The sequence below is a fragment of the Dreissena polymorpha genome, chromosome 8 (genome assembly GCF_020536995.1).
Source record: "Dreissena polymorpha isolate Duluth1 chromosome 8, UMN_Dpol_1.0, whole genome shotgun sequence".
NCBI lineage: Eukaryota > Metazoa > Mollusca > Bivalvia > Myida > Dreissenidae > Dreissena > Dreissena polymorpha.
The window spans coordinates 61,475,897-61,490,718 of NC_068362.1; the positions used below are offsets into that span (position 1 = coordinate 61,475,897).

Consider the following 14,822-nt stretch of genomic DNA (forward strand, 5'->3'; position numbering starts at 1 on the left):
AATGTGTCTTCCCAGTTTCTGCAGTTCACAATGGCTAATCAAAGACCATGCTTTTGGATTTTATGGAAAAAAAAATCGTTCTAAGAAAGTCAAATCTAAAAAAAACAACCAGTTTTGACAGAAAGTGTCTTCCCTGATTAGGCTGTGCAAACTAATCTGGGACAACACTATACGAACATGTATTGAACCCCACATCAAGGCTCAAATAATTCCTGCTATTGCTACCTACCACTGGTCCATTCCCGGAGAAGATGTTGCTCTCCACTGCCAGACGGATGTTGGTCTCGTTGAGGTGCCCCTGGATGATGAGAGCTAGGTTGGCCGGCGTAAAGTTGCAGCTCATGCCTTCTGGCATCACACCCTCTGGCATCACATTCCAGGTGAGGTTGTACCGCCACACGGGACACTCACCAGACCCTGGAGGAAACAAAGGTAACAAAAAAAAATGCTCCCACTCACATCATGTTAAACTTTTAGTGATAATTTTTTATGAAATCAATATGAGCCGGGCTCTATAAAAACAGGGCTAAATACATTTATGAAAAGTATCTTCCCTGATTAGCCTGTGTGGACTGCACAGGCTATTCAGGGATGAAGCTTTACAGAAATGCTTTCAGCCCAGTTTTCCTAGATCCTGGCTCTTTTTAAAACAACTTTTAATCTCCCATAGAAAGACATCCGCCAGCAAATAAAATCCTCATGGGCAATTAAACTGGCTGAAACTGATTTGTGTTAACATTGTATCATAAGCTGATTTATCTCATTAGCAATCTATTTCATGTTTGAACAGTTGAAAAGTTAAAAAAATAAATAATTATTCATGGACATATAAATTTGCGGATTTCTGAATTTTCAAACAAACAAAAAAATGTTGTATCTGTCATTTTCAAATGTGTTTGTGTTAAAGCCATGAAATCCTTGATAATGAATTTCCTATAAATAATATTGATTAAAAAAAATACAATCTTATACCAATTGGTATTATTGTTAGTCAAAGCTTGTGCAGAATCTAAATTATCTATGGACCAACCAATGTGAATGTTTCAAACAAGAGCAAACAAAATAATATAACCTCTATTTTTGAAAGGGAGGCATAATAAGACATTTTTAAAAGAAATGTGGACAGGCTTTATTCAACTTATTAGCTATGAATGTAAAGCAATAATAAAAGGACACACATGCTAATGAACCATCTTTTAGTTGAACCTCGCTCTGGAAAAACAGGGCTTAATGCAAGTGCGTAGTGAATTCTAAGATTAGCTTGTGTAGTGGGCACAGCCTAAGGGACTACACTTTCCGTTTTTATGGAGCATGACTCTGAGGTATTTTCATCATAACCATTTTTGTTGTGAAACTTATCATGCTTACATACCTTCTGGAACACAGTCTGGAACAAAGGTCTGACTCCAGCCAGTCTCGTTGGAGCAAGTGTACATCATGCTGGGGGGAACAACAGACATTCCATGCTGTTTGCATGTGGCCTCATACTTGCCAGTGTGTTTCTCTGTGAAATCCACGCCCTCTGGAACAACTGGGATCTTGCATGGGTTGGAGTCTACAAACGGACAGTATTTGAGCTTCCTTTTTGGAAAACTGGGCATAACTCATGTGCATAAAATGTCTTCACAGATATGCAATCGTGACCATGTAGACTACCTACACACACAACTTTATCACAAATCATGTACCTCCATTAAAACTAAGTAATTAAGCAAGTAATACAAGATTTCTTTATCCAAAGCTTTATCAATCTAAAGTTATTGACCACAAACCACCTGCATGAAGCATTCTGTCTAACAAACCTTCATACAAATAGTAATAAAAGAACCAGGCTGCTCAGTTGGCAGAGAACCTGACTGTGAATCTGGGAAAGATTAGTTTGAAATGCTGAGGCACCAAAATCTATATAAAAAAAACGACTAACAAAGAAAAAGTTTTAAAGGTATGTACATTTGGTAATATTAGGTAGGTGAAAGGCTAATTGACATATGTACCTTTAACCCGGATTGCAAGGTTACATACAGCACTGTTTAACATCTCGTCTGAGGCAGTGATCCGAATAATTGTATCCTGAAAAAAATATTATAAGTTCAAGGCCTACTTTAAGAAATGTCTGGCCCCACCATGAAGTCAATGGTGTAATGGTCGCCCATAAAATATCTAATCTTCAGCTATGATCCTTCCTGTTAGCTGACCTATAAAGGATTTACTGCACTGTTTCAAAATCTCCCCAAGTATACATTCTCTTTGTCAAAATCGCAAATAACTCTTCCACAAATAGTCACTGCCAAAATTGCTTCTTAAACAATCTCCTAAAAATGTTAATTAGTTGTTTATTGAAAAATTAACCGAAAGAGGAGTTTTGTCAATACTTTCAAGATATGGGTGGATGAAAGCAATTATTGTTTCTCCCAGTTTGTTTGGAACAGGAAAATATTAGACAGTAAAAATGGAGAATATAATGTGAGTTTCCTGCCTTGAATATGCTTACCTTCAAAACAAAGAAGGGAAGTGTGAAGTTTTGTGGCTCAGTAGATATGGTTGGTTGCAGCCCTGAGTTGTCCTTGGCACTTGGAATTGAAACGTTGATTACCTCCCCTGGTTTGATGATGATTGGTTCATTTGGACAGTTGACAAAATATGGCGGGAAAATGTCTGTAACACATGACAATTCACTTACATTTTGTGGCTATTTGAAAGTCAACATGAATTTGCAAATTAACCCATTTATGCCTAGCTTCTAAACAAAGGTCTTGGCAAACAGCGTAGACCCAGATGAGACGCCACATGGCCGCATGACGCGGCGTCTCATCAGGGTCTGCACTGTTTGCTTAAAGGAATTTCTGTAAGAAATGTTCTAAATATAAAAATATACATACAAGACATCCCTAATTTTGGAAATAGATTGATCTAATTTAAAAGGATGGGAGAGTCCACTAGGAATAAATGAGTTAAGTAAAACTGTTGACTTACACAGACTTATATACAACTCAACAGCTCCAATTAAAATTAAGCTTTATCTGGAAAATAGGGCTTAAAGCATGTGCATAGAGTGTTGTCCCATATAAGCCTGTTCAGTGTGCAAGGAAAATTTAAAAAAAAATACCATAAAGCGGAAAGTGTAGTCTCTGGTTAACTTGTGCAAACTGCTTAGGCTAATCACGAATGACACATTAAGCACATGCATTAAGCCCAATTTTTCCAGAATGTTTGCTCATAAAGTTAGGCATTTTGCGCCATATCCATGCTAATAATAAACATAAACCTACCAATACAGGATGGGGAAGAACCATTCCACAGTGCAGTACTTGCGCTGAAATTAGCCTCTGAACCAGTTGACCTCTTCTTCATGTGACTTTTTCCAGTATTTAAAATAGCTTGTGTACTATATGACCTCTTGTTCAGGTTGTGGTTTCCAGAGCTAAAAATAGCCTTTATACCAGTTGAGCTCTTCTTCAGATGGTCTCTTCCTGTGCTTAAAATAGCCTGCCAACCAAAAGACCTCTTTTTACGACGGCCTTTCCCACCAAAATCAAGCTTGGTAATTTGTTTGTTGCACTCAGCTGTTGAACAACAGTAATGGCACTCTGGACTCTGTAAAGATGCTGTACAAAAGGTGTTTGAGTTCATCAAACGTTCACATGTAGTCTGGTCCATGCAACCCTTATCAATCTTTGATATCTGGCGTGATGCATAATTAACTTTAGTGTAACACACTGGCTGAAATAGGAAAGAAGGATACTGACAAAGTCATTTTTAAAGTTGTATTAACAATTTGCATTTGATGATATTTGAGATGTATTAAACACTCACAATAAATTTATTTTAGTTTTTCACAATAAATTAAGTAACAAACCAGTTATACTAAAATAATCTACAGAATAAACATGTTAGGTATATGATCCATATTTGTTCATTTGTATACTTCCTTTTATTAAAATCACGTAAAAATGAGCCTTTTTCTTGGAAAATTGGGCTTTAAACATTTGCCTAAAGTGTTGTCCCAGATTACCCTGTGTAGTCCGCACAGGCTAATCAGGGGAAATACTTAACGCATATGCAGTAAACCCTGTCTTCCCACAGCAAAGTTTAAATACTCCAGGTTACCTATTACTTCCGTCATGAATTGGATTCATGAACCACCACAACCAACAGAAACCCAATTGTGAAACAGTAACCATTAAAGTCTTCTCAACTAACTTGTATAATTGGTACCAGAGTGTTACCAAGATGCTTATGTCAAACACATGTTTACCTCTTTAAAATGCACAGTTGGACAGGATTCCTTGACCTTCTCACAGTCTATTTCATACTTCTGATTGGCACAAACAAAACACTCCAATAGAATGTAAGGATTCACTGTGGTTACAGGAATTGCTGAAGTTGTTGTCGATTGTGTAGTTTGTGTAGTTTGTGTTGTTGGTTCCAAAGTTTTTGTTGTTGTTGTTATTGGTTCTGAAGTTGCTGGTTCCGTAGTTGTTGTTGTTGTTGGATCTGTTAGGATAGTTATTTCAGTAGTTAAAGCTGATTCTGTAGTTGTTGTTGATGAAGTTAGTGTTGATTCCATAGTTGTTGACTCTGTACTTGTTGGTTCCTTAGTTATTGATGTCAGCTCAGTTGTATCTGTTGCTTGTGTTGCCTCAGGTGTTGGTGATGAGGATGTTGCTTCAGCTGTTGTGTTAGTAGTTGTTGCTGTAGTTGTGTTTGTAGAAGTTGGTGTTGAAGGTTCTGATATTGACGTTGCTGCTGTGGCTGAAATAATATGTCTCATGTCAACTAAATTCGATTCGTTCTGGGAAATGAGGGCTTAATGCAGGTATGTAAAGTGATATTCCTGATAAGCCAGAACAGTTTGCACAGGCTTATCTGGGACAACTCATCTTGTCTAAACTGGATTTTTGTTTCAAAGGGACTTCCTTTCAACAAAATTTCCATAAAAATTGAAACTGTTCTCCCTGTTTAGCCTGTGCAGACTGTATAGGCTAATCTGGGACGACACTTTACGCACATGCATTCAGCCATGTTATGCCAGAATGAGGCTCATTTTTGTTTAAGGCCATACTGATCCATTAACTTTTAATAATGTTTGTCAGTTAGGCAGTTTTTTTATATGTTAAAAAATATGATGAAGCCAGAAACAAATATATTTTGATGCCTTAAGAGTATTTTAATCATAAAGATTTTTCAGTGGTAAAGTTAATAGAGAAGAATGTGCTGCAGATTAATTATGCAAAAGAAAAGCATTATGTAGCCTTGCATAGCTCAGAAAAATAAAAGCATGCAAAGTGCAGAAAAATTAAGTAAATTTAAGTTAAAGAGTTACAGTATTGGTTTACTAAGTGAGAACCAATGGTTGTAAAGGCAAACTGTATAAAACTACAGGAGCAATGTTATATCTGAAAAGAAATGTCATGCATTGCCTTGTTTTGTAGTATATTAAAATTACCTTATAGTCTTGTCATGAAATTATGTGATGGATCACCTGTTGTTATGACACCTGATTCTGCTGATTGAGAGTAAGTCTTACCTGTCATTGGATCATTTCCTTGTGACAGAGTTTCATCGGCAGCCACAAACAAATCACCTACGAGATTCATATCTTTGGACACATGTGTGCTTACTTCAATTTCCTCAACAAATTCACTTACAGTGACTTCCTCATTTTGTATGTTTTTTGTATAAAAATCAATTATTGGAAACTCTGCATGAACCTCAGCTGATGGGATTAATACAGTATCAGTCAATTCCTCTGGTGAATCACTGATTGCCATTGAATCACTCGATGAGGTCACATAGTCTAATGTAGTAAATTCACTTAAAGTAACATTCACAAATGACACCAATGAATCACTCGACAAATATCTTTCTGATTGAACTAATTCACTTGTTTGGATGAGCTCAGTTGACATCCCCTTAAATGAATCACCTGACAACTGTGTGATTACACCAGCTGTTGGCATTAATTTACTTACAGTAACTTCCTCAGCTGATACACTTACTGTATATTTCCATGGTAAATCTATTGAAACTGATTTTGAAAATACTATTGAACCACTGAGCATAATTGTTTCTCCGGACTCTACCAATGGTATAGTACCTGATTTACTCACTGAAGTTAAATACAACACAGTTGAAAGCACGGTTCCATTATACTGACTGGAAGTTATTTGTGTTTTTTCACCTACATCCATTAGCAAATCAGTAATTATTTCCAAATCAATCTGAAGTGATGATGTCATCTGTGTATCAAGCTTTGCAAAATACGTCTTTTCTACAAAGTCATGCAAGTCAGGGTTTGCAAGGGATTCAGAGATGGAAGTTAAAACAGATAATGAAGGTTTCAATATAGATGTTGAAAAAGATTCCAAGCTGGCTGTTGAAGTTCTTTCAAAAAGTAATGAAGAAGCAGAGATAAACGTCGAAGAAGTTGAGACACATGTAGGTACAGTTGAACTTATCACACTGTAAGAACCTTCTGATCCTTGTAAATCAAAGGCAGATCTAGGTTGAATTGAAGTAGAGGAGGATTGAATTGAGTCAGATGAGCCTTCAGAAAATATTGCAGAGCCTTCAGAAAATAGTTTCACTGCTTCTCCAAAAGAATTAAATGCTGACTTTGTGGTTAATTCAATGAAGGAAGAATACATGTGTGTGGATGTCACATGAATAATTGTAGAGTCAGTTGAAGCATGCAACAATTGGTTGAATGATCCATTTTGTGACTTATACGACAGTGTTGAATCAATGGTTGAATTTATCTCCAAGAATCTTGTTCCAGAAGTAGAAGTTAGTGGATTATCGGTTACTTTCATGGCAAATCTAGGCATATTAGAAGAAACTTCAGAAGCTTCAGAAGACATCACTGATTCAGATATAGAAGAATTTTCAGTGCTGAGTGATTCAGGATAGTAAGAAAAGGTTTGAACATGTAGAGATCTATTTTGTTCAGTAGATTTGGAGATATCTGCAAAAATAGTCAGTTATTCTGTGTTTATTATTTTTACAAGCAGAAAATAGATTAAACAATTAGGATTAAAGCCACTAATATAATTCAGGATTGATACTTCTATACAGTGCAGATGTTAATACAAAGAACATGCTTTGTTTTACTGTTAGTTAATTGATATAATGAATTGAAAGGAAAGAAGTAAAAGAGGCTAACTATGTACTCCAGTTTCATTCATGCATATGCATAATCTTAGACATGTCTATTAGCAGACAATGCACAATTCTGCAACATATTTAACAGATGTCATAGTACATTAAACTTTCCTTATTATTATTTTTAATTTTATTTAAAATGAATTAATTTATTTATGTGGTATATGACTTCAGTTATAATAACCTTAACGCCCCATTATAAATGGCGATCAATGAGATTATATTTCATTGAGGTTTCTTAATCGTTTGGTAATTTGAGATGTTTCTGTAAAATTATCTTGAGAAGTCAACAGAAGACAAACCTGATTCAGAGAAAGCTGTAGTGGTGGAAACTGGTGATTCAGTTGTAGACAATGTAGAAGATAATGTGGCTTCTGGAGATGAAGGTGTAGAAATTGAAAATGCTGTGGATGCCTTTTCTACAGGTGTTGTCAGTTCAGGAATTGCAGAAACAGTGAAGGGTTTGCTTGAAGGAGCTGTGGTTGTTGCAGTTGTATGGGTAGTGATTGAAGTTGTGGCTGTAATTGTGGCCTCAGTAGAAGTTGTAACAGTTGTGAAGACAACAGATGTGGCAGTAGTGGTTTCAGTTGACAGACTCGTCAATGTTGATGAGGGTATAACTGGAGTAGCAGTGTTGGTGGCAGTAGACTGTGTTGGTTCAGTAGATGTTGTAGTGGCAGTAGTTGGTGTTGGTTTGCAAGTGTATGCATCCTTGTCTAACACCTCCCATCCATTTGAGCAAGCCGTTAACATGGCATAGGACTGGAACACATTGTCTCTCATGTCCAAACCAGCACATGTCCCAGCCTCACTGCCACTTGCTGCTATGTCTGCCACTCTAAACAAACACGGTGCAGCTTTGATGTCCGGGTGAAAGATTACAGCTCCAACACAGTCACTCATTGCTGCAGATGAAGTTTTCAACAGCGAACCCTTTGTGATTGTTATTCCCATATTAAGGTCTACATTAACCTGAAATGACAAAGGGAACAAAAATCAAAACATCTATTTTGTTTACCCAAGTAGGATAAGTGCTGGTACTGCTTCAGTTTAAAACACTTTGCTAAAAAAAGGCCTGAAATTCTGAAAAATTTCTTGGGAAAAGGAATAATGGGTCTATTGAATTGCTTGATACTTAATTGCACAAACCCATCTTAATCATCTCTTACATGCCTTTTTGCTAAAATGTTCACTTTCAGATCCTATTTTATTTGTTAACAAGCAATTGGAACAAAATTTATGCAACTTTCCTTTCTTTTGGGAATTTTTTGGACAGAAATAATGAATTTTGTAGTATTTCCTTGATTGAGTGCCTTACATGGGAACTTTATAAAAAAGAAATAAATGCAGCACCAGTAAGTAAGTAACTAAGTTGTGCATCTAAAAATCAATTTTATTGTAGTTTTATAATGTATGAACATACCATTGTTTTGCTGTGCAATTTCAAAGCAATTATCAGCTGCACAAAAAGTCCTTTTTCGTAACAGCTCACAAGTAACGATGGGTGGCTGTTTATTTCCATTTCACGCTTGTATAGGAGCTCTTTCATCGCCTGAGTATAGTAGTCCAAACATTCATCATCCACCGTTGTTGTTGACATGGGGGTGTTGAGCTTCAAGAGAAGCTGCATCTTTGAAAAATCCAGATCTGGTTTTGGTTTAATGCCATCGCCAGAAGGAATGATAGCACAAGATGAAAAGTCGTAGGGTTTCTTTGTTGTTGGTTTTGCAGTAGTTAAAGTAGCTGTTGTTGTTGTTGATGCAGATGGTATTGCAGAGGGAGCTGAAGTTATCATGGTTGATGGTGATGAAGATGTTGTAACAGTTGTGAACGTTTCTGCTAATGTTGTAGCAGAAGTTGTAAAAGTTGATGGTGATGAAGTTGTAGATAAAACTCCTGATGTTGTAACAGTTGGGAAAGTTTCCGCTAATGTTGTAGCAGAGGTTGTCATACTTGATGGCGATGAAGTTGTAGATAACACTCCTGCAGTTGTAACAGTTGGAGATGTTTCTGCTAATGGTGTAGCAGATGTTGTTGACAATGTGGTAGAAGATGACAATACAACAGAAGTTGTGTAAGCTGTAGAAGTTGCAGTTGAGGTTGGTTCGGATTCTGTAGAAAAAGAGACTACAGCTGTTGTTCCCATGGTATCTTGCGTTGTCACTGAGGTGGTTTCCATTGAAAATGTGGTAGACGAGCTAGTTGTTATGGACGGTTCAGTGGTAGCTGTGGACGCTAAAGCAGTAGAGGGTATTGTGGATGGTGAAGAAGAAGAAGAAGATACCTCTGAAGATATAACAAGGAAAGCAGGCAATAATACAATATGAAAGTATTATTGTCTAACTGGGGGCATATCATGGGATAACCAGGCTATATGCATATGCATAATGGGGATTTATTTCAACAAAAATCTTTCTTGAAACATAGTCTATCTTAAACAAGGAAAGACTTATAAAAATAATTCTGGGCCAAATGGTCATCCAGCACAGTCCTCCACACATACACATATATTAAGCCTGTTTTTCCAGCTATAATAATGATATATTTTATAATAATTATAAAAGGTATAATATATGAAAATGCATAATACATTTGTGCGTAAGAAAGCTTGGATAACATGGGAAAAAAAGCTTTACATTAATGTTTAAAATGCTTAGACAATTTGTATAGTAATATGTTGACCAACTGATAAATAAAGCAAATAGAACAATAAACAATGTGACACTTATTTTTCGGTTTTAATTTAGTTTCTATCTTGACATAGAAAGATATCTTGAAAGATTTACTCGAAAACTCGAAAACACCAAAAACTTCAGACCAATCTTTTAAATTTTACAATACATAATTGAAATAAGACAATTATAATAACATTATACTATAATATATATAATATTAATTGCATTGGGAATTATTCAGCAAAGATGTCTTATTGTGAGATTAAATAAAATAAGGATGTTTGGTACATTACCACAGACAGAGTTCACCAGCTCAAATCCCAGTCTGCAGATTTCCAACACAGGTGGGAGGTGGAATTCACTGAATGCAACATCGGATGTCTGAAGCATTTATATAACAGTTAACCCTTTGCATGCTGGGAAATATGTCATCTGCTAAAATGTCATCTGCTGAATTTCTAAAATTAGCATTTTCTTCGATTTTTTTCAAAGAATACTATCAGAATAGCAAACAGTTTGGATCCTGATGAGACGCCACGTTCTGTGGCTTCTCATCTGGATCCAAACTGTTTGCAAAGACCTTTAAAATTCGGTTCCAGCACTGAAAGAGTTAACTAATTTAACTGGTTTCAGTCGCGCTCTGAGAAAACTGGGCTTAGTACATGTTCGCACAGGCTAATCATGGACAACAATTTCCGCCTATAACACAAAAGCAGAAAGTGTCGCCAATGATAAGCATAAAATGATGCACAGGCAAATCTGGGACAACACTTTACGCACATGCATTAAGCCCAGTTTTTCCCTTTTCTTTTAACTGAGATAAGTACGCTTTTAAAGCGTGCCTTGTTACTTTGTTTTAACTTTTTTCTATTTACTGGTCTTCATACAAAGGCAAATAAAACCTGTTTGTCCTTTGTTGAACACATGAAAACTCAAAATCAATGTTAATTGTTAAACAAAGCTAAATCAAAAATAAAATGTTCAATCAAAAATAAAACCATAACATTAAAAAAAGAAGTAAACCAGATAAGAAAATTTACTGAGTTGGAAACGTCTAAATCCTTTTGGTTGTGGCGAAGGATGTGTACTATCACGTCTACAGTAGGTAGGTCCTCATTTCCCTGGATATCCTTTGTTGTACCACTGAAGCATGCAACAGGGAAGCAGTATTGAATAATTCATAACAAAATACCAAACACTCTTAGGCGCTCACCTGAGAACACAAGGATTTAACAAATCACTAAGGCAAAAAACTGACTCCCCTTCTATTTCCCAGTTTTTTGACGGACCATAAACATCCGCACTGTTGGTTGAGATATCATAAGAAAAGCTTAATAATGATTGGGCAGAAACGTGACTTCCAGAGTATTAAGAAGTATTTAGTTTAATTTGACCCAGTGACCTAGTTTTTCAACCCACATGACAAAGTTATGAAATGGCCTGAAAAATCATTGACACATGTTTTGACCAAAAAAAGGCCTCTGAAGTGTCCACAAGGTAAATGTTGAAGATGGGCAACGCACAGTGAACAAAGTGTGACAAACGAGGAACAAAAGGCATTTACAAAAGCTCATCATAAACATGTCCTGCTCAGGTGAGAAAAACATAATCTGATGCAAAATATAAGGTAACCGCAGATAGTTATTTCAAACACCCTTGTTTTGTATATCAAGATATAATTCATGGAGAGTTTTAACAAAGGTATTACATTGACCAGAATTTGAGCAAATAAAACTTTGACAATAATCTCTAACACATTCATACAAATTTGTGTAAATAATTGTTGAATATTATTCCACATTTATATTACTCTGTTTGCAATTAAATTAAATAAATCAAAGATGTATGTTTATATAACCATTCTTACTTTGTGTGGCGCACTCCGGGAAAACACGGCTTAAGACATGCATGAAAAGTGTTTCCCAGCTTTATAGCCTGAGCAATTTGCACAGGCTAATCAGGGACAATACTTTTCACCTAGACTGGAGACTTTGTTAAAACGAAAAATTCCATCAAAGCGGAAAGTGTTGTCCCTGATAAGCCTGTGCACACTCCCAGTCTTCCAAAATCAAGGCTCATTTTATTAAAGAAGAGTTAATTGCCAAATAAAACCTGACAAACCTGACATTGTAGAATGTGATGTTGAAACCGATGATGAAGGCAACATCCTCGCGCCTCTCTCTTGCACTAGCGCCCAGCATACGGCAATATGACGGGGTAACGACTAGATTTTCACAGCCTGGTTTGCAGAAGGACAACTGTTCCATTGTATTTCTCATCACGTCTGCTGATGAACAGTTTATGAACAGAAACATTCACGGCCTTGTACACCTCACTGATGCTGTTGTTGCACTCTGCAACTGTCGCCTCATAGTCTAACTGGGCCACAATGGTGTAGAACCTGCTCTCTGACACTGCGCTATCAGATGCTGAGAAATACAAGCAAAGGAGTCACACCCGCAGGGGAGAAATCTTATTACATAGTATGTGGTCTTTGGAACGGTCCATACAAAGAATTAGCATTTCTCATCACACAATAATTATTTCATATTATTAGTCCACCTAACCAAAGTCAAGGGCGTTCACTCCTTAAGCAAAGATAACTAGAGCTCTGTCACAGACATGACGAATACCCCCACATGCCGCATTGACACATAATATTTTGCATGTCGTCTTCACAAAAAACAGCAGACACCATGCTCAATTTTTAAAACGCACTAAGTGACCCCTTGACCTAGTTTTTGACCCAGAAAGACCCATGTTCTAACTTGGCCTTAAGATCATCTCCATAAAACTTCTGACCAAGTTTGGTGACGATCGGATGTAAACTACTTGAATTAGAGAGCGGACACCATGCTGAATGTCAAAAAACGCACTAAGTGACCCCGTGACCTAGTTATAGGCCCGGAATCGCCCATGTTCAAACTTGTCCTAGAGATCATTCAGATAAAACTTGTGACCTAGTTTGGTGAGGATTGGATGAAAACTACTTGAATTAGAGAGCGGACTGCATGGTGAGGTTTAAAATGCACTATGATACCCCGTGACCTAGTTTTTGACCCGGCATGGCCCATATTCAAAGTTGACCTAGACATCATCTAGATACAACTTCTGACCAAGTTTGGTGAAGATTGAATGAAAACTACTTGAATTAGAGAGCGGACAACATTGTGATGCTTAAAACGCACTAAGTGACCCCGTGACCTTGTTTTTGACCCGACATGACCCATATTCAAACTTGCCCTAGACATTATCAAGATACAACTTCTGACCAATTTTGGTGAAGATTGGATAAAAACTACTTGAATTAGAGAGCGGACAACATGGTGAGGTTTAAAACACACCAAGTGACCCTGTGACCTAGTTTTTGACCCGGCATGGCCCATGTTCGAACTTGACCTACACATCATCTAGTTACAACTTCTGACCAAGTCTGGTGAAGATCGGATTTAAACTACTTTAAATAGAGAGCGGACACCATGCTCAATGTGTAAAACGTACTAAGTGACCCTGTGACCTAGTTTTTAATATGGCATGGCCCATGTCCGAACATGGCCTTCAGATCATCTAGATAAAACTTCTGACCAAGTTTGGTGAAGATCGGATGAAAACTACTTGAATAAGAGAGAGGACACCATGCTGAATGTTAAAAAACGCACTAAGTGACCCCGTGACCTAGTTTTTGACCCGGAAAGGCCTATGTTCGAACTTGGCCTTAAGATCATCTACATACAACTTCTGACCAAGTTTGGTGAAGATCGGATGAAAACTACTTGAATTAGAGCGCGGACAACATGCTGAATGTTTAAAACGCACTAAGATACCCTGTGACCTAGTTTTTGACCCGGCATGGCCCATATTCAAAGTTGACCTAGACATCATCTAGATACAACTTCTGACCAAGTTTGGTGAAGATTGAATGAAAACTACTTGAATTAGAGAGCGGAAAACATTGTGATGTTTAAAACGCACTAAGTGACCCCGTGACCTTGTTTTTGACCCGACATGACCCATATTCAAACTTGCCCTTAGACATTATCAAGATACAACTTCTGACCAATTTTGGTGAAGATTGGATAAAAACTACTTGAATTAGAGAGCGGACAGCATGGTGAGGTTTAAAACACACTAAGTGACCCTGTGACCTAGTTTTTGACCCGGCATGGCCCATGTTCGAACTTGACCTACACATCATCTAGTTACAACTTCTTACCAAGTGTGGTGAAGATCGGATTTAAACTACTTTAAATAGAGAGCGGACACCATGCTCAATGTGTAAAACGTACTAAGTGACCCTGTGACCTAGTTTTTGATATGGCATGGCCCATGTCCGAACATGGCCTTCAGATCATCTAGATAAAACTTCTGACCAAGTTTGGTGAAGATCGGATGAAAACTACTTGAATAAGAGAGAGGACACCATGCTGAATGTTAAAAAACGCACTAAGTGACCCCGTGACCTAGTTTTTTACCCAGAAAGGCCTATGTTCGAACTTGGCCTTAAGATCATCTACATACAACTTCTGACCAAGTTTGGTGAAGATCGGATGAAAACTACTTGAATTAGAGCGCGGACAACATGCTGAATGTTTAAAACGCACTAAGTGACCCCGTGACCTAGTTTTTGACCCGACAAGGCCCATGTTCGAACTTGGCCTAGACATCATGTAGATACAAATTCTGACAAAGTTTGGTAAAGATCGGATGAAAACTACTTGAATTAGAGAGCGGACACATAAAACGGACCAATAGACAGACCGACAGACCAACCGACCGACAGACAAGTTCACTCCTATATACCCCCCTTAACTTCGTTTTTGGGGGTATAATAAATAAATACTGCGACCAATTTCATAGAAGCATACCTACCAGACATGCTCATGTGAGCCTCTTTCAGGGAAATCTGTGCTAAATGCATTTGTGTAAAGTGATGTCTCATATTAGCCTGTGCACTTTCCGTCTAAACTGGAGTTTTGTTTAGAAGAG

At 37.3% G+C, this 14,822-nt stretch overlaps 1 protein-coding gene across 1 annotated transcript in view; it reads right to left on the bottom strand.

Moving 5' to 3' along the window:
• LOC127840574 (uncharacterized) overlaps positions 1 to 14,822 on the bottom strand; it is a 107,286-nt gene that overhangs the window by 39,335 nt on the left and 53,129 nt on the right. Inside the window, exons 24-35 of the mRNA XM_052368983.1 lie at positions 12,173 to 12,265; positions 11,958 to 12,123; positions 10,877 to 10,979; positions 10,130 to 10,217; positions 8,585 to 9,447; positions 7,464 to 8,133; positions 4,256 to 4,752; positions 3,270 to 3,720; positions 2,492 to 2,655; positions 1,995 to 2,070; positions 1,373 to 1,555; positions 230 to 417 (exon numbers count right to left, since the gene is read on the bottom strand). Of these exons, the coding sequence (XP_052224943.1) occupies positions 230 to 417; positions 1,373 to 1,555; positions 1,995 to 2,070; positions 2,492 to 2,655; positions 3,270 to 3,720; positions 4,256 to 4,752; positions 7,464 to 8,133; positions 8,585 to 9,447; positions 10,130 to 10,217; positions 10,877 to 10,979; positions 11,958 to 12,123; positions 12,173 to 12,265 (3,542 nt within the window). The remainder of the gene's footprint in view (positions 1 to 229; positions 418 to 1,372; positions 1,556 to 1,994; positions 2,071 to 2,491; positions 2,656 to 3,269; positions 3,721 to 4,255; positions 4,753 to 7,463; positions 8,134 to 8,584; positions 9,448 to 10,129; positions 10,218 to 10,876; positions 10,980 to 11,957; positions 12,124 to 12,172; positions 12,266 to 14,822) is intronic.